The sequence below is a fragment of the Macaca nemestrina genome, chromosome 1, assembly GCF_043159975.1.
Source record: "Macaca nemestrina isolate mMacNem1 chromosome 1, mMacNem.hap1, whole genome shotgun sequence".
Taxonomy (NCBI): domain Eukaryota; kingdom Metazoa; phylum Chordata; class Mammalia; order Primates; family Cercopithecidae; genus Macaca; species Macaca nemestrina.
The window spans coordinates 16203861-16221831 of record NC_092125.1 but is presented as its reverse complement, the minus strand read 5'-3'; the positions used below and the strand labels follow the sequence as shown (position 1 = coordinate 16221831).

The following is a 17971-nucleotide window of genomic DNA, read 5'->3' as shown; positions in this document are numbered from 1 at the left end:
GACTGTTAATTTTTTTTTCATTCCATGAGTTAATTCTTTCCTTATTTGTCATCATTTGTTATTTTCCTGAGTTTTCAAGTTCTAGATATTCACGGTTAAAAAAAATTATAAAAAATGTAAAATAAAAATAAAAATACAATGTGAATAACTCATAATCTTATCACTAAGTTAGCCAATATTAGCTTATTTTGTTTCTGCCCCTTTTGTATACCTGGTTTATTTATTCAGTCATTCAACATCAGGGAAAATGTTATATATAGTTTCATAGGCTTGGTGTGTTTCCCTTAATGTGATTGGGGGCCATGGGAATGGTCTCACAACACGCTAATCTTCAAAGCTGGGAGATTTTAGTGGTTTCATCCTATTTCATGATATGAGTTTTCATCTTTGATTTAACAATTACTCCCTCAGTGTTGGGCATTCAGGCTCTGTATCACCATTGTAAGTAAACTTGCAACAAAGCACCCTTTATACGTGAGTCCTTTTCTCTAACCATGATTGTTTCCCTGGGGAGGGTCTAAAAGGTGAAGTCTGAGCTGGTGGGGTGTGAACCTTCAAGGTCTTGATGGTGCGGCGTTGACTTTGTGTCCCACTGTCAGGGTGTGAGTGTGCTTGTCTTGCTGCACTTTGCCAGTCCTGAGCACTCTGCTTATTTTCAACACACCTCTTTGTTTTGATTTGCATTTTTCAATTACTAATGGGGTTAAATGTTTTTCAGTTGTTCATTAAGTTTTCCTTAATTTAAATTGTTCATCCATTGCTCTTCCCATTTATTTTCTTTGGGCTTAAATAGATCTTTTATAAAGCAGGTAGCCTTTTTATATTATTGATTCTATTTTTCTCAGGTTAGCACTTCACTTTGGTGATTGTTTTCCCTTCAACATAGAGAAAAGTCTTATCCCTATTCCAAATTTATATAAAATTTTACCTATATATTTCTTTTTCTGCATGCTTTTTTAAAACATTTATGTTTTCAATCCATTTGGATTTATCTTGAGTGTAATATGCTATGAGATTCTCAACTGATTTTCTTCCAGATATTTAGCCAGTTTACTAAAACTGTTAAATAACCCGTTTCTAATTAGTTTTTATGCTTAATTATATTAAAGCTATTTATGTGTGCGTGTTTATGTGTAGTGTTTCAGAGTTATCTGTTCTCTTCCATTGATCTGTTTGATCCTTGCATCAGTACCATAGTATTTTAATTACCATGGTAATCGTTTTTATTTTTCTTCTTCAAAAAATGGCCTTGTTCAGAAACTGTAATAATGGTGGCACTAGTAGTAGTAAGCTATTATTGAGTGCAAACTACGTGCCAGGCGTGAACTCATTTAATCCTCAGAACACTATCATTATATTCCTATTTTACAGATGAGGAAACTGAGGCATAGAATGGAAAGTTACTTGCCCAGGGACACACTGATTGCATAAGTGGTAGAGCTGGAGCGAACTATAGAATCAAGACTTTATTATCCATCAAAAAAAAAGTGTCATATGGAGTGATCGGAACTATAGCTATTTTGACATAACGGGTATCTTAATTTTTCAGATAATCTTAATTCTCCACAGCCAAAAATATGTTTCTCTTTCTCCATTTATTTCTTTAAAATTTTTATTGGTGAGGTTATTCATAGGGCCTTCCTATTTTCTGGTGCGACTGGAATTAGGATTTTTTTTTTCTGTTTTCTAATGATAAAGGCTGATAAGATAATGCTGGCCTTTTTCATAATGGCCTTTTTGACAGCTACCCTGAATGCTTTATTAAAATTTGATGCAATGTAAGATGTACCATTTTATTGATTTCCAACATATCTCCTACTCACACAAAATGGAGACAATAGATTATAATGTTTTAAAGAGCAAAGGACATCTACTCAGAGCCCTGTTTTCCAGGCGAACAGTGTCATCTTTTACAAAGATCTGTGAAAGGAAGAGTAAGCTAAAATCAGAACATCCAGGGAAAATCAACATAGTTTGAGCCTTGTATTTTCCTGTTTTGATTAAAATAAGGCTTTAAAGTATATTGTTTTTGAGAGCAGGATCTACTTTTGATTCTGAAATAGACTCTGCTTTGGAAAATCTTAGAAACTTCCTTTGAAGGTGAGAGGACTCCTGTCTAGGGAAAAGTATTTTGTGTTTGTTTTTGTTTTTTTAGACTCTTGACCTGGAAGTGTTCCATAGTGTTTCAGGCCACTTGGCTTTAGAAAGAATGCAGAAAAACCAAGTTCTAGTCAGGATCTATTCTTGAAAGATTGACAAGCGCCTCAGCATTGCTAGAATTTCCGTCATTGCCGTTAGCAAATGTGGCATTTGATTCTTTGTTCTCCCTCAGCTTCTGTTTCTCTACCTCATGTATTACAAGTCCATAATGCAGGATCAGCCAGGGAAATTAAAAGCTATCTGATGCAAACAGAAAATCAGTTTTTAAATTGTCAGTAAGGACATTCCTACAGTGAATCAGCTTAGGAAAATGAAGTGAAAATTCAGTATGAGGTTGACTCTGCAGTTCATTTTGCAAGATACGTCATGGCAAATCTTCATAATTTCTATTGAGCAGAGACTGAGACTTTATTATTTCTGATTGTTGGTGAGATTCTGTGGATTTAGACGCTAAGCAGGCTTTTGCCCTGGGTTATGACACCTTCATGTCTTTCTTCTTGCAGCCTACTCTCAAGAAATACAGAAAAGTTGCATGCTTCTTAAGTCGCATGTCCCTTAAGCTGGACTGGGGTTGAGTTTGTGTCAGCTGTTGCCGTTTTCCCTTTTCCTCACTCACTTTGTCCCATTTCCAGCACTTCCTTCTCTCTCGCCTCCCATGCATATCAGTGTAAAACCACACTCCATTAGGAGGAAGTTCATACGGGGTGAGTTAGTTGTTTTCTTGAATCTGGTACTGAGAAAGTACATATATGTGTGTTTTCTTTTTTTGTACTGATAATTTTTTTAAGTTCATTTGGATAAAATTTTACTCTTAGAGAAAGTTGTAAGAGTAAGAATAGTGCAAGAACACCTGTATACTCTCATTATCCAGAGTCACCTATGTTTATCATTTGCCTTGTTTGCTTATTCTCTCTCTCTCTCTCTGTGTGTGTGTGAGTGTGTGTGTGTGTGTGTGTGTGTGTATAAATACATAAGCTGGAAGGGGGCGACTATTTGAGAATATGTTGCAATCATCAAGGTACTTTACTCCTAAATGTTCAGTATATTTTTCCTAAAAATAAGGATATGCTTTTACATAATCAATACAGTTACCAACCTCTGTAAATCTTACATTGAAAAAATACTTTAATCTGTCATTAGTGTTTTATTTTCATCAGTTGACTTAATATTCTTTGTAATATTTCTTTTCCTCCAGTTCAACGTCCAGTCTATTGTCAGATGTTACACTTAGTTGTCACATCTCCATAACCTCTGTTAATCTGGAACCTTTCCACAGTCATTCTTTGTCTTCTAGGACACTGACATTTGTAAAGAATGTAGTTCCAGGCCGGGCGCGGTGGCTCAAGCCTGTAATCCCAGCACTTTGGGAGGCCGAGATGGGCGGATCACGAGGTCAGGAGATCGAGACCATCCTGGCTAACACGGTGAAACCCCGTCTCTACTAAAAAATACAAAAAACTAGCCGGGCGAAGTGGCGGGCGCCTGTAGTCCCAGCTACTTGGGAGGCTGAGGCAGGAGAATGGTGTGAACCCGGGAGGCGGAGCTTGCAGTGAGCTGAGATCCGGCCACTGCACTCCAGCCTGGGCGACAGAGCATGACTCCGTCTCAAAAAAAAAAAAAAAAAAAATGTAGTTCCAATTTAATAGAACATTTCTCTTTTGGAGTTTTTCTGATGTTCCCTCGTGACCAGATTCAGCTGGAATACTCCATAAGTGGTGACGCGTCCTTCTCGAGTAGCTCATCTGGAGGCATGTGATGTTTAGTGATACTAATTTTGATTACCTGATCAAGGAATTGTCCTATTTCTCCACTGTATAGTTACTATTTTTTTCTTTGACACTAATGAGCAGTGAGTGGGGAGATAGTGTGAGACCACGCACATCCTCCTCATCAGATTGCCCCTAGCCAATTCTAATTTTATCTAAACTTTATTAGATCATCTTAAGATAAAAATAATTTTCTCTTGAGGCCTTAATTGGCAAGCAAATTTAACTACTCTCTTTTGAAATACTTTCTCCAGCAAGGTGAGCAGTAATTAACAAACATAAAATTACTATACATTGAAGCTGAACTAAAAAAAAGCCATAATGGCTGAGCATTTTTCCACTCTAAGCTGTACTTCTCTCTATTTGTATCTGGTTACCTCCCCATTAGAAAAGCCATCACCATTTTATTATAACAAAAACAATCAGTTCTTTCTCCTCTAGGCAGTTTCTAATGAAAAGGATATCAGGTATCAGAAATACCAAACATTTACCGAAAGCTTACATATTGATGAAAATTTTTACTAAGCAAGTGAATTTTTGTTTTTAAATTTGGTTTTTGTAAACACTGTCAGGTGATAAAGAAATGGCAGGAAGGTGGACATATCAGGATACCCGGTCATAGCTCTTCCACCGTCTGCACGGGGATGTGCTCCTGGTAGAGGAGAGAAGTCCTTTTACTTTCTATCATATCTGCCTTCTGCTGTGGGCCATTCGCTATCCATACTTGATGAAATGATTTTGGTGATGTTATTCTCAGGCCCAAAATATGAGTTCTTTTTGAGTAATTTAGAGCAATATGATTACTCCAAATAAATTGAGGTTTTGTGCATATGCCTCTGTAGATCCCTGAACACCAGAGTGCTATTCCTTCTTATTGGAGGGGAAAGCAGTTTCTCCAGGGTTAGGTCAATTTCCTAGATGCTGTTCTTTATTTCAGAATGAAAGTGTGGAAGCGTATTGCACACAGGGCGTGGAAGAGAGCTTTCAAGTCAGGTGATCTCTGGTTTGACGCCAGCTCTGTCACTGTGCTCTCAGTGATTTTTGAGTAAATCCCTTAATGCCTCATTTCATTTCCTCATCTGTGAAACAGATGCTGTTACCTGCTATGTGAAGTTGCTGAGAGGACGAATGTAATGCTTGTAAAGTGCCTTGGTCCCTGGCTTCTAGGAGGTGCTCAACAGAGCAATAGCTGTGATTGTCTTCTTGAGGAGTTAATTGAGGTGATGGATGGCAGTACCTTGAGAGGAGCCTCCTATCACAATTGGGTTTGTGTTTGCCAGGGAGCTGGGGGCCAGAGTGGTGTCATAATCTGTCATGGAGTCCCAGGAGCCCAAATGTCTGGGCCAGTACCAAGTGCTCAGAGCATGAGGAGGACAAGGAGTACTGGGCTCTCCGTCTCACTAGACTGACTGTCAACCAGTAGGTGTCATTTCAGTCTGAAGATAGCTTGGAAAACCTCATGGGCACTATTCAAGCACTCTTTGGTCAGGTGACCATGTGGGTAAGCCCGTTTGAGTCCCGAGAGGCCATTTAGGACATCCAGGAAGAGCCTCAGAGCTAGTCTGTCTGTGCGCCGGGGTGAGGATCTCTGGCATGTCCGGGGGAGCAGCTTCTGCCCAGAGTATGCCTGACTGGGGAAGGGCCAGGCTATCAGGCACCACTGGGCAGTCTAGACAGCTTGACCTGGCTGTGCCCTGGAGACTCACAGTCCATATGCCACCAGACAGCAAAGGGATTATGAAACTTGAAGGCTTGGAATAAACACACATAAAATATGATCGGAGCCCTGTACTTTTTGCTAATGACTTCAGTGGGTGAGGAATTGTGGGCTGACTGAGAGATGGCTGCTGTTACCACCATTTGCCTTTCTGCTTCCCCACAACTTGCTGCTGTTTGGGGGAAGGGCTGCAGTTTTGCTGCCTACCTTCTGACAGACACTTCTAATTCACTTTCATGACTTTCCGTACTTGCCATCCCAGATGGGTGAGCTCAGGAGCTAGTCTGTGTGTCTGATATTAAAATAAAACAGTCCAAACAGTCCTCCTAAAATTAACATTAATACCACTAGAAATATCTATTATGCAAATAATTCAGAATAAGGCAAAGACCACTTTGATTAGCTTGCTCTCAGTTTGGCATTTTGGTTAAATGAAATTATTTTATATTTATATGTTCTTTGTATTTTTAAAAGTATATATAAAAATAAACAAAGGACTCAAAAAAATCACACTCTTTTCAGGTCTCTGATATAACTGGTACGAAGATATTTGTTGCTCTAATCTTTCTGGAAAGCAAACTAGCTGAGTGTAACCAAAGTTATAAAATTATTCGTAGCTTCTCTGATCCCTGGCTGGTCAATTTTAGGACTCTATCTAAGGAAATAGCTTCTCTCCCGGAACAGGAGAACTAAAAGTGCGCTTCGTGACTGAACATGTATAATCAGCTGAAGTGGAAGCCTGTGAGGGGTGCAGCCAGGAAGGCTAGTGTGTTACATAGGACTGAGGTGTGGTCCTAGGAAGCAATGCTGCCTGGGTTGCCCTCTGAGGAGAGGCTGTGAGGGGAGGAAAGGGTGCTCCCCAGATGGTGTGTACACCCCAGATGGTGTGTACATCGTGATGATGACCACGTGGCTGAGAGCCACCCACAGTTTTTACACACTCCTTACTCCAGCAGCTGCAGGTGGAGTTTCTCTGGGAGCTCATGAGGACTCTCCCCACACCGGGGGTTGGGGAGGGGTTCCTGACCATCTTCGAACCTGGGCCCCTATTGTTCTAAGTCTGCGTCTCTGTCAATTTAGAACAATGGAAAGGGGGTGAATGTTTACTTACTTATTTCTTTGTTTCCCTTTAAAGTTGCTTGAATTTATATAGAAATAAAACCATGTTAAACACTATGGTGGTTCTTTTTTTAAGACCTTGAGTGTATGATCTTGTACTATTTAGAAAAGCAAGCTGAGTGTCTACGTGCTTCAGAGTAGCCCAGCATCTGACATCTTTCTCTCAATTGAATATGAATAGCTTGCATTTTTAATTAAAAATCACAGATTTATTTTTGAGATTCCTGAAGTTCCTGGATTATAAAACTCCCTAATTCTGGAGAGATTGAGGATTTTATGTAGGCTAAGGTTTTCAAATGACAATGTCCAGTTGGTAGAAAGTCATGTATGCATGTGAGTCCAAATACTTTTGTGCTGAAACTTAAATAAATGTCAGTGAGCTTTCACTAGTGAATGTTCTAGAGAATTGCAGGAAGGCTGGTTGTTGAAGAGCCATGCACTTTCTACCTGTACGTGTGTATGTACACACGGCCACGTGCATTTTACTACCCTCATGTATATAGTCAAATAAATACATGTGCATGTATACACACATTCATATCACTTCTTGTCTGATTTGGCACCTTCCAAAACTGTCATTTTGAGGTGCCAGAATAAGTTTTATTTTGGCTTTTAGATGATAGCCTCCAGAGGAATGACGTCCACAATTACTCATCATCTCTGGGGGCAACAAAATGTCCACAGTACTTGAGAACAGTCAGGTCAGTTGGAGTCGCATGCTCCCAGGAAGACAGAAACCTTCCTGTACAGTTGTCTGTTTTTATTATCATAGACGGGTGGTTGATCGCTCTTTTGTTTCTTACAAATATGGCTTTCGTTTTTGGAGGAAAAACTTGGAATAAGTAGTGACTTACTTCATAGATGCTCTGCCCTTCCCCCCGACCCCACCAGTGGAGGCTGACATTGCCCCTTCCGCTCCCCACTTCTCAGCTCTGGGACATTGGTGAGTTCCTCAGGGAGGATGCAGATGAGGACAACCATGTACCTGCCCTAAGTGGGGAGACCAGGCATGTGTACAGATAAACTTAATAGAGAGGCAAAAATGAAGCGTGTCGGAAACACGGAAGTGTGGAGATTGTTCAGACCTCTCTTGGGTGATTACAGTGGACTCCTTCTTGATCTTTTAGCTAATAAAATGAGTGGAAAAATATTTCATAAGCGTACAATATGCAGTAGGAAAATAGACTACCGCTTACTTAAAAGTCTGAAAAACACTGCTCTACTGCTTGTGTGCAATCACAACTGGGGTTTAGACACCCACTGTCTTATATTGTGTATTCCAAAAGGAGTCTAACATGTGTTTCTGACTCCACAGCCAGCAGTCTTTCTAGCACAACTTGTGATCCTCCCTGGCTTAGACTCTTTCGGCTGTGGGAGAAGATTCCCACCTCTGTGTGTGCCATGGAAGGCTTTTAGGATCTGGGCCCGCAGCCCCGTCTGTCACTGGCTGTCCCTGGTTGCCACTGATCGCTACCACCAGCCACACTGTACCATACGCTCCTTAGGCTTTTGGAATTTGAACAAAATCTAGCTTAACTCATATGTGCCCTCTGGGACTGTATTGCTGTCATCGTTTAAGGAATCAGAACTGTAGTGAAGAGTACTTTGTAAATCAGCTTTACATACAGTTTTCAAAATAATCATGCATACAAACATATATAAGGTGTATTTGTCATTCACCATTCATTGAAGTGTTTATTATGTTTATTATGTCCTGTTGTGTCCCTCCCAGGGAAGAATCAACCAAAGTCCTATCAGCTTTCTTTAGGAAGGCTTTCTATAGAGGACATGTGTATTAGTTATATGTTGCTATGGAACAAGTTATTTCAAAATTTAGCAGCTTAAAATGACAAGCGCATTATTGTACACAGTATCTGAGGATCAGGAATCCATGTACAGCTTAGCTGGGGTTCTGAGGTTACAGGCAAGCTGTTGGCTGGGGCTGTGGTCATCTGAGGCTTGACTAGGAGGGCCCTGCCTCTAAACTTGCTCATGTGGTTGCTGGTAGGTTTATTTCCTCTTGGCTGTTGGTCTGAGGCCTCAGTGCCTCACCACATGGACCTCACCGTCAGCTGCCTGAGTATCCTCACAGCATAACATGTCTCTTCCCCCAGAGTGAGTGATTCGGGAGAGGGGATCCAAGACAGAGACCAAACTTTATGTACAACCAGAAAATAGGTGGCACCCAAATACCTCGATTTAAAAGAAATGAGACAGCAAGCATGGGAGCCTTTCGTGATAATAATGGCCTCTTTTTTCCATTGTGAGCCATATGAGATTCCCTACATGCTGGGGGGCTGATAACTGCTCTGGCTAGATGCTTGTGTATTTCGTGATCTGGTCCATAAGCATTGTTGGAAACAAGTGAAAATTAAAAGGAAATGAGTCTTGGCTAAAGGGGAAAAAAAGGTAAGTACAATTGCATCCTTTAGATCTCAGATTCTTTTTCTCATGACTTTATTCCAATTTACGTCCATTACTTCCTTGAACATCCCACTGGTAGCAGGCGTGGCTGCCAGCCGCCAAGAGTCCTAATGATTCCCAGCTCCTGGGACTCCCCCTTGTGCAGTCTCCTCCCTCACAGTACCAGGGTGATCTGTGGGATGCTACGTCACTTTTTGAAATCCAGTAAAAAGGTTTCTGTCTTTTTTACCTTGTTGGTGAGTGACTGGGGAGTGGGACCCTTGGGCCCTTTGGTTAATGTGACTCTGGTGTCCCAGTGAAAGTCTTTTGTCATTCTCAGGCTGACTGCAGCAGTGGTCCAGGGCAAAGAGTGTGTGTCATCGACGAGATTGGGAAGATGGAGCTCTTCAGTCAGCCTTTCATTCAAGCTGTGCGTCAGACGCTGTCTACCCCAGGGACTATAATCCTTGGCACAATCCCAGTTCCTAAAGGAAAGCCACTGGCTCTTGTAGAAGAAATCCGAAACAGAAAGGACGTGAAGGTGTTTAATGTGAGTACAGCCAGTCCTCCATAACCTGTGGAAATGGAGCAGATGATCTAAAATAGCAGATGGCTCTAAAATATATCTTTGGTTTTGAGTTACCATTTTTACCCTTCCATGCAGAAATATAGGTGAGTCTAATTTTCTAGAAATGTATAGAACTTAAATTATACCTCTACTTGATAAAAAACCAGACTCGCTTATGGGAGAGCCTCCTGACGGTCGCAGTTATTCTGTGCTTTTTTCTTTCATCTCCCCCACCAGACACTAGGACCTCTCTGGCATCAGAACTGCCTGAGCTAAGGTACTTGTTCTAAGCGTATTTCTTCTCAGATTAAAAGGCCAGGTTGGGATACAGAGGCAAATTTTTTTGTTTTAAAGGTTTCCCTTTTAAAGCTGACCCACTTCTGCTTGTGGGGAGAAGAGGCTGTGGATGCGTTTGGAGGCACAGCTTCCAGGTGCTGAAGAGCAGCACCGTCCAGTTGAACTTCCCGTAGTGAGGGAAATGTACTCTCTACATTGCCTAGAACAGTAGCGACTAGCCACATCTGGCTCTTTAAATTTAATCACATTTAAATTGAATTATTTATTTAATCATTTAATAATCAAATTTAAATTGAATTAAACTTTCGGTTTCTCAGTCACTCTGACCACATGTAAGGTGCTCTGTGGCCTCGTGTGGCTGCTGCGTTCGCCAGTGCAGCTGTAGGGTCTGCTACTCAATGTGAGGCTTGCAGAATGGCAGCACAGGCATCACCAGGGAGTGGGCCTTGCCCTGGTCCAAGGAGTCACACTCCGGGGGATGGCCCCATGATCTCTCTTGGCAAGTTCTCCCGTGGTTTTTAGGTCTCCTGCACTTTGAGAAGCACTGCTATAGACCACATGTGAGAGATGAGGGGCTAGGGCTTGTTAACCAGTGGCAGTGTCTGGGCCAGTCGTAAGGGACTCATGGCATTGCTGGCACTTTATTGAAATTCTTGCCTTTCCTTCCCTGTTGTCTCTCTGTTTTCCTCTCAGTCAGATACTGCCTCTCCCCCACCCCTGCCCTTAGTTTCTTTGAGTCAATGATAACTGTGCTCTTGGCTGAGCTCTGCTCACACGCCTCACTCCCCACCCCCAGTTGAAAAGCTCCCTGGCCCTGCAAGTGCCAAGTGAACAAGTCAGGCAGGCAGGGCCACTCCTATCAGGGGGAGTGGAGAGTGAGTACCTGGGAGCACCTTCCATCATGATCATTTTCATCACTGAGTAAAATGTCACCTTGGCCCACTGGCCCAAGTGGCGGTATCCACATGTTGCCACCAAAGAATCCTGGAGTGTGGCGGTAAACAGCCATTAAGGTTAGACCAGCCAGACTTGGAAAAATATGTGCACTTCTTCATTTATTTATTTATTCATTCATTTGGTCAATAGCGATTGAGCATCTACTATGTGCTAGGTGTCATTCTAAGTCTTGGGATACTGTGGTGAACGAGACTGACCAGGTCCCTCCTCTCATGGAGCTTACATTTGAGTGGAGGAGCTGGATACCAAAAATGTGAACAGACAAGTTAAGCAATTTCAGATACTGATAAAGGCAAAAATAAAGAAACCAGGCAATGTGGTAGTTGGGGGCAGGAGTAGCAAGGGTGATCAGGGAAAGTCTCTTCAAGGAGGTGGCATTTGAGAGCCCTGAAAAGTGTGGGGTTCTTCAGAGTTTCATGTCGTCTTCTTTTACTTTACATTTTTGGTTGTGATTATAGAGTTTCCGTGGAAATCGAGGCAATGAAAGATCATGAAAGAAAATTAGTTTTCAGGTCAGATAGCTTCTAGGCTGGAAGACCAGGAAATTGCTAATGTTAGACTCCAGGGATTGGCTAGCTCTACAAACTAATCTCACCTAACAGTCCTAAAGAGGGATTGAAGGGAGCTGAATGTGATGCCCAGAAATAAACTTTGTGTCTTAGGATCATACCACATTTCTTCCTCTCTCTGAGACTCAAAATTATTCTCCAGGCAAGATAAACATTGCTTCTAATGATCTGTAAATAAAACAATTAGCTTTGAGTTAATTAAGTAAGAGATAGGGGCTGACATACCCTGTTATTTTTTTGTTGCTTTGGGGTTTGTGTGGTCCTTCTGTTCCAGTTTTAATATTTTTTAATATTTTTTATAGCTTATTTTTTTAAGGGAGAGGGACAGAGTCTTGCTCTGTTGCCCAGAGTAATCTGTGCTGGATTACAGGTGTGAGCTACTGTGCCTGGCCTTTTCCAGTTTTATAAATCAAGAACCTCATTTTCTTTTTTTCTGAGACAAGGTTAGTCTCTGTCGCCCGTGCTGGAGTGCAGTGGCATGCTCTTGGCTCGCTGCATGCTCTTGGCTCGCAGCATCCTCTGCCTCTTAGGCTGAAGCCATCCTCCACCTCACCTTCCCAAAAAGCTGGGACTACAGGCATGTGCCACCACACCTGGCTCATTTTTGCATTTTTTGTAGAGATAAGGTTTCACCATGTGGCCCAGGGTGATCTCAAATTCATGAGCTGAAACAATCCACCTGCCTCAGCCTCCCAAAGTATTGGGATTACAGGAATGAGTCACTGTGCCTGGCCAAGAACCTCATTTTCTTTATCTGCAAACTTAGGAGTTGGATTAGATATATTTTTGGGTTCTTTCCATTGCTCACATACATGCGATAAAGTATCCGAATCCATTTTTGAGAGTGGCCTTCACATTCAGTACTTAGTCCATGGTTTAGGCACATGTGAGGCATGATCTCTGCCCTCAAGAGAAACAGACCATGGGGCAATCAAAATCCAGGGGCAGGGAAGGGAGAGATCTGTGTGAGCAGTGGTAGTGGGGAGAGGTGTCCAAAGGAAGGGGTTCTTGAGTGGGCTCTTGAAGGAGGAAATGGGAAAAAGAAGGGAGAACATTCCAGGTAAGAAAATGAGCTATGAAAAGGGGTCAGAGGCAGCCTCCCCTTGCCACCAGCTGAACATGCGTAGTGTGAAGATGAGACTGAGCTCAGGGGGAAATATACCAAACAAATTAGTAATATTATCTAGACTTATTCTTCATAATGTTGGGTGAACAGAGTAGTTTCCAAAGAATGTGCATAGTGTGAAGATAAGACTGAGCTCATGATATGGGGGAAATATTCTACGCGAATTAGTAATATCTAGACTTATTCTTCATAACGTTGGGTGAACAGAGTACTTTCCAAAAACACCTGAAAACTCTTCCAGTGTTAGACAAGATGGAGTAGACACACTTGTGTTTATTTTTCCTGCTAATTGCAGCCAGAAACCTTGGATGTTATTTATAATACAAGCATAAGAAGACCTGAAAGGTGAGGAGAAAAAGTCTGACTGACTAGCAACCTAAGGACCTAAGAAACAACACAACAGACACAACTGAAAATCATTTGTCATGCCAAGGATCAGGAATACCTAAACCTGAGTGAGAAAAGGGCATCAATAGATCTCAACAGCAAGATGACTCAGATAGTGGAATTATAGGGCAAGGATTTGAAAACAGCCATCATAAAAAATGCTTCATAAAATTACAGATACATACAGATACACATGAAACAAATGTAAAATAGTCTCAGCAAAGAACTGGAAAGTTTCAGCAAAAACCTAGAAGATAGAAGAATCAAGTGAAAATTTTAGAACTATAAAATACAATAGCCAAATAAAAAAGTCACTGATTGGGCTCATCAGCAGAATAGAGATGGCAGAAGAAAGAATCAGTGAACTTGAAGGTAGAACAATAGAAATTACCTGACAAAGAGCAGACTTAAAAGAAAAAAAAATGAACAAAATTAACAGTTTCTGGGACCTGTGGGACTATAACAAAAGGCGTGACATTCACGTCATTGTAGCACCAGGAGAGGAGTGTGGGGCTGAAAAAGTGTTTGAAGAAGTAATGGCTGCATTTTTGTCATATTTGGCAAAAGACATAAACCTACATTTTCAGTGAACCCCAAGAGGATAAACTCAAATTCATGCCAAGACATACCATAGTCAAACTTCTGAAAATTAAAGTCTTGAAAGCAGTGAAAGGAAAGCAGTACCTTACCTATAGGGTAAAAACAATATGAGTGACAGCAGATTTCTCAGGAGAAACCACGAAGGCCAGAAGGAGGTGGTACAACATTTTCCAAGTGTTGAAGCAACTGTCGACTCTTAATTCTATAAGACATTCACAGATGAAGGAAAACTAAGGGAATTTGTTGTAATAGAACCGCTCTAAAAGAATGGCCAAAGGAAGTTCTCTTATCAGAAAGGAAATGGTAAAAGGAGACCTGGAACATCAGGAAGGAAAAAAGAACAATGGGAAGAGTAAAACTGTGAGTGAGTGTAGTGGGCTTTTCTTCCTCTGTTGAGTTTTCAAGAATTATGTTTGACAGTTGAGGCAAAACTATAACATTCTCTCATGTGTTAAAAAAAAAATAGCTGAAAAAAAGAAAAGAAAGAACAGTACCTAAGAAGGAAAATAAAATCTCACTGATACAACCTTTGGCACCTCCTATTACCTAGTAAAGCATCAGTAGAAGAAATTGGTGATGGAGTATTTTTATTCATCTATTCGGTAGATATTGAGCACCCACTGTATGTCAGGTACTGTTCTATTCACTGGAGTTCTAGCAATGAACAAAAGAGAGGGAGAACCAGACATCGTTTTATCAGTAACCCAGTCCTGCCATAACTCCCTCCCTCCCACTGTAATGGCATTAATCCATTCATGAGGGATTGCCTCATTCATGGGGGAATGCCCCCAGGACCTAATCACCCTTTAAAGGCCCCACCTCTATTTGCATGGGGGTTAAGTTTCCAACACATGAAATTTGGGGGACACAGTCAAATCATAGCAGGTGACTTATGGGTTCTTCGATAATTTGTTTTTCAGAACTCTAAGAGGTTATTACCATTGTATCCCATTGAGCTTTATCCCATTGTATCCCAATGAGTGTGTCATTGATTGATTTTGCTGCCTTCTAGTTAATGTCATAACATTGACAATTTTATCAACAACTTTAGATCTTTTTCAAGCTGGCAGCTTCATAGTATGACTAAGCCTTTTGTTTAGACCATGGGGTGCACATGTTCTTGGCAGCAGTGAGTGGATATTATCTGGTCTTTCAGGCTGTTTGCATGCTACCTCACTGCCTTCTAACTTGTATGATATGATCAGTGGCTGTATGCCCTGCTCAGTCTCCCCTTCCCGCTTCTTGGTTGTTGAAGAAGTTGAGGTGGTGATATCACAAGTTTGGCTTCCCATCTGGTTGGCCTAGGTACTGCGAGAGATAGTACTTGACTGATCTGCTGGGCACAGATGCAATACGAGGTACTGGGTCCTGCTTATGTTCTGACTTTGACAACCCCAAACCTGAAAACATGGATGAAACAGGCAGGGGAAGAAATGCCTCTTAGTATATAACTACGTGCAAGAAAGCAAAACAAAACCACAGGCATTTCCTTGAAACTGTGGGAAGGGCCCCCAACATTCCTAATAAGCAAGGGATTGGATCTGGAGGTCACAGGATGAATGAGATGTGGCTTCTGACCCCATGGAGCTCACAGTCTTATCTTGACTGTGCCCAGTATAAATTCTTACCAAGGGCCCTCCTACAGCCACTGGGCAGGTGCAGGGGTTCAGGTTCACTCAGCTTCCTTTCTTTCTCTTAAGGCTCCAGTGCAGAAAAAAAGAATGGTTGGGATTACCTTTTTCTTTCTGCAGTGTTCTTTATTTCCTTTTCCTGTTCCCAGCTCCCAGTTCCCTCTTCTAATTAGCCTCTCGGGAAAGACTTTCTACAACCAAAATTCTGGCTGTTGAATAAAAAGTAGACTAGAATTTCACATAAGGCAAAGACTCCTGAGACTGGCAGATGCTGTGATCCTCGTTCTTGCGTTTGGGAGTGTGTCTTCCTCATACAGGGAATATCATAACTGAATACTGTGGAGAATTTCACATCAACATCTTACTGCATAATTTTCAGAAGTAATCTTAGGGAAATCAAAGGGAGTATCAAAATATTAATATTGGAGTGTTTGTATTCTGCTCATTAATTTTCAAATTCATTTTTAATTTGTAATTGATATAATTGTACATATTTATGGGGTACAGTGTGATATTTCAATGCATACATACACTGTAAAATAATCAAATCAGGGTAATTTCCATATCTGTCACTTTATATTATCATTTTTTGTGGTGATGACATTCAAAATCTTCTCTTGTAGCTATCTTGAAATATACACGACCTTGTTATTTGCCCTGTAGTCACCGTACTGTGTGAGGGAAGACCAGAGCAAATTCTCCAACTGTGTGTCACCGTCCACTCTCACAGAGCCTGGCTGGTCAGAAGCTACTGCAGTCACTGCTGAACTCAGAGTGGACGAAAAGGGTCCCTGTGGTGCCCACCTCTGTGTTGCCTCCTTTCTACCTCAGGTGGATTCCTTGGTTGCAAACAACAGGAATGGACTTCGGCTAATTTAAGTGAAAACAGCATCAAAAAGCCTTACAGGCTTTGGAGCTGTCCCGTGAAGCCGAAGGAGAAGCTGACTGTCCTCATTTCAAGTGGAGCCAGAGCTGCCCGGGATTGACGCAGCCAGGACCAGTGGAAATGGGATCGGCTTCCGGCTGCGTGAGCTCACTCCTCTTGGGGTGCAGATCTCCGAGAGGTTGCCAGGGCCTGGCTTGCCCACTCATTGGCTGGGGGCAAGTTTCCTAGACCGGGCAGTCTCCGAAAGACAATCAGAGCATTCTTCCAAGAAGGGTGAGCAGACACCAGGAAGCAGAATTGACGAGGTCCGCTCTGCATCTCCTCCTCGGACATGTATTGGCACCTACTGTATGCCAGGCCCCCTCTTCAGATACAACCACCCTGAACCTCAGAAGGCTTCCAGATGCACTCCCCATTCTTACCAGGAACCTTCTCCGTGGCTCACCTGTTGAAATTACGTCCAGGCATAAGCAGCCCTGGAAGACTTTCCTGCCCCTGACCCCCACACACGCCCCTGTTCCTGCCTGCCCCCCCGAGACTCCTTCATTGTCCTCGTGCATGCCTGTCCCGTCCTGGTCTGCGAGCTCCATGAGGTCAGGGTCCTTACCTGTGGTACTTCTCTATTCGCATCTCTGTGCCTGGCTGCTGCTTGCCCTTCCACCCAATCAGCGTGTGTGGAGTGGATGGATATTATATGGGCCAAGCAGGAAGGCGCCACGATGGGAGCAGAGATGGCCATTCCTTCACCCTGGGGCACTCGGGATGGTGTGGTAGTGAAAGAAAAATAAACAGATCATCGGGTAAAACTCTGGCGAACTCTGTTGCTTTTGTTTGTTTTGGTAATGGTGTAAGTGATGGAGAACACACTGTGGTCAGGAGGCCTGAGTCACAGTCTCTACGGAGGCACCCTCACTTCTCTGGCTTTCCCACTTCTCCATCTTTCAAATGAGCACTTGAAGTTTGTGGAGAGGCGAGTAGATGACTGAGCATCCCAGAATTCTGGGTGCTTCGCTGCTGCTCTGCTGGCTGCTCTCCTGGGCCCCGCTGGCTCCCAGGCTCTCCTCCTCACTTCACTCCGACAGTTCAGTTCCTTCCATTCAGGACAGGTCATGCTCAGGCATCCTGCCCGGTCCTGCGTGCCCATCACCTGTCCCGGTATGCCTCATAGGGCTCACTTCACAGCTCTCCCCATGGTTGGCTGAAATCTGTCTGGGATCCAAACCCACTTTGACTTTTCGAGCTGTCACTTGGCAGAAGCTGATGCTGGGACTCAGTGATACCTGTCCTGTTTCTGAGTGCTCCTGAGGAGCTGGGCCTCCTCCCTGGGTGACAAAACATACCTCACCCTCTCCCAGCCTTCCAGGCTTTTCTTTAAGACTGAAGAAGAGGAAAGGAGCTCTGAAGCCTGCTCTCTCGCTTCTTCCCACAGGTCACCAAGGAAAACAGAAACCACCTTCTGCCAGATATCGTGACGTGTGTGCAGAGCAGCAGGAAGTGAAGACACGTGCGTTCCTGCCTCCCTTGAAGGAGTGCCCAGTTCAAGAGGAGCCCAATGGAGCCCTCCTGTCGAGGCTGTATGCCTATGGGGTTATAGAACCTTGTGGGCTTTTCTAGAGAAAACTCAACAGCTGTTTTCCATAAAATGTTTAAAAGATCAAATTAGCCTTAATGCTGGATTGTCTGTACAAGATGAACAATCCATTGTGGCTTATTTATGCTTAAAGATTTCTTGTTTATTTCCTCTTGCAGTCATGCACATGATTTGGGTAAATTATGAGATGAGAA

At 42.5% G+C, this 17971-nt stretch overlaps 1 protein-coding gene across 2 annotated transcripts in view; it reads left to right on the top strand.

Annotated features, from left to right (window-relative positions):
- LOC105464124 (nucleoside-triphosphatase, cancer-related) overlaps positions 1–17934 on the top strand; it is a 28665-nt gene extending 10731 nt beyond the window's left edge. For both annotated transcript variants that reach the window (XM_011711796.2, XM_011711797.2), the window contains exons 4-5: positions 9506–9715; positions 17616–17934. In XM_011711796.2, the coding sequence (XP_011710098.1) occupies positions 9506–9715; positions 17616–17684 (279 nt within the window). In that variant the 3' untranslated portion in view covers positions 17685–17934. The remainder of the gene's footprint in view (positions 1–9505; positions 9716–17615) is intronic.
- The last annotated feature ends 37 nt before the right edge of the window (positions 17935–17971 follow it).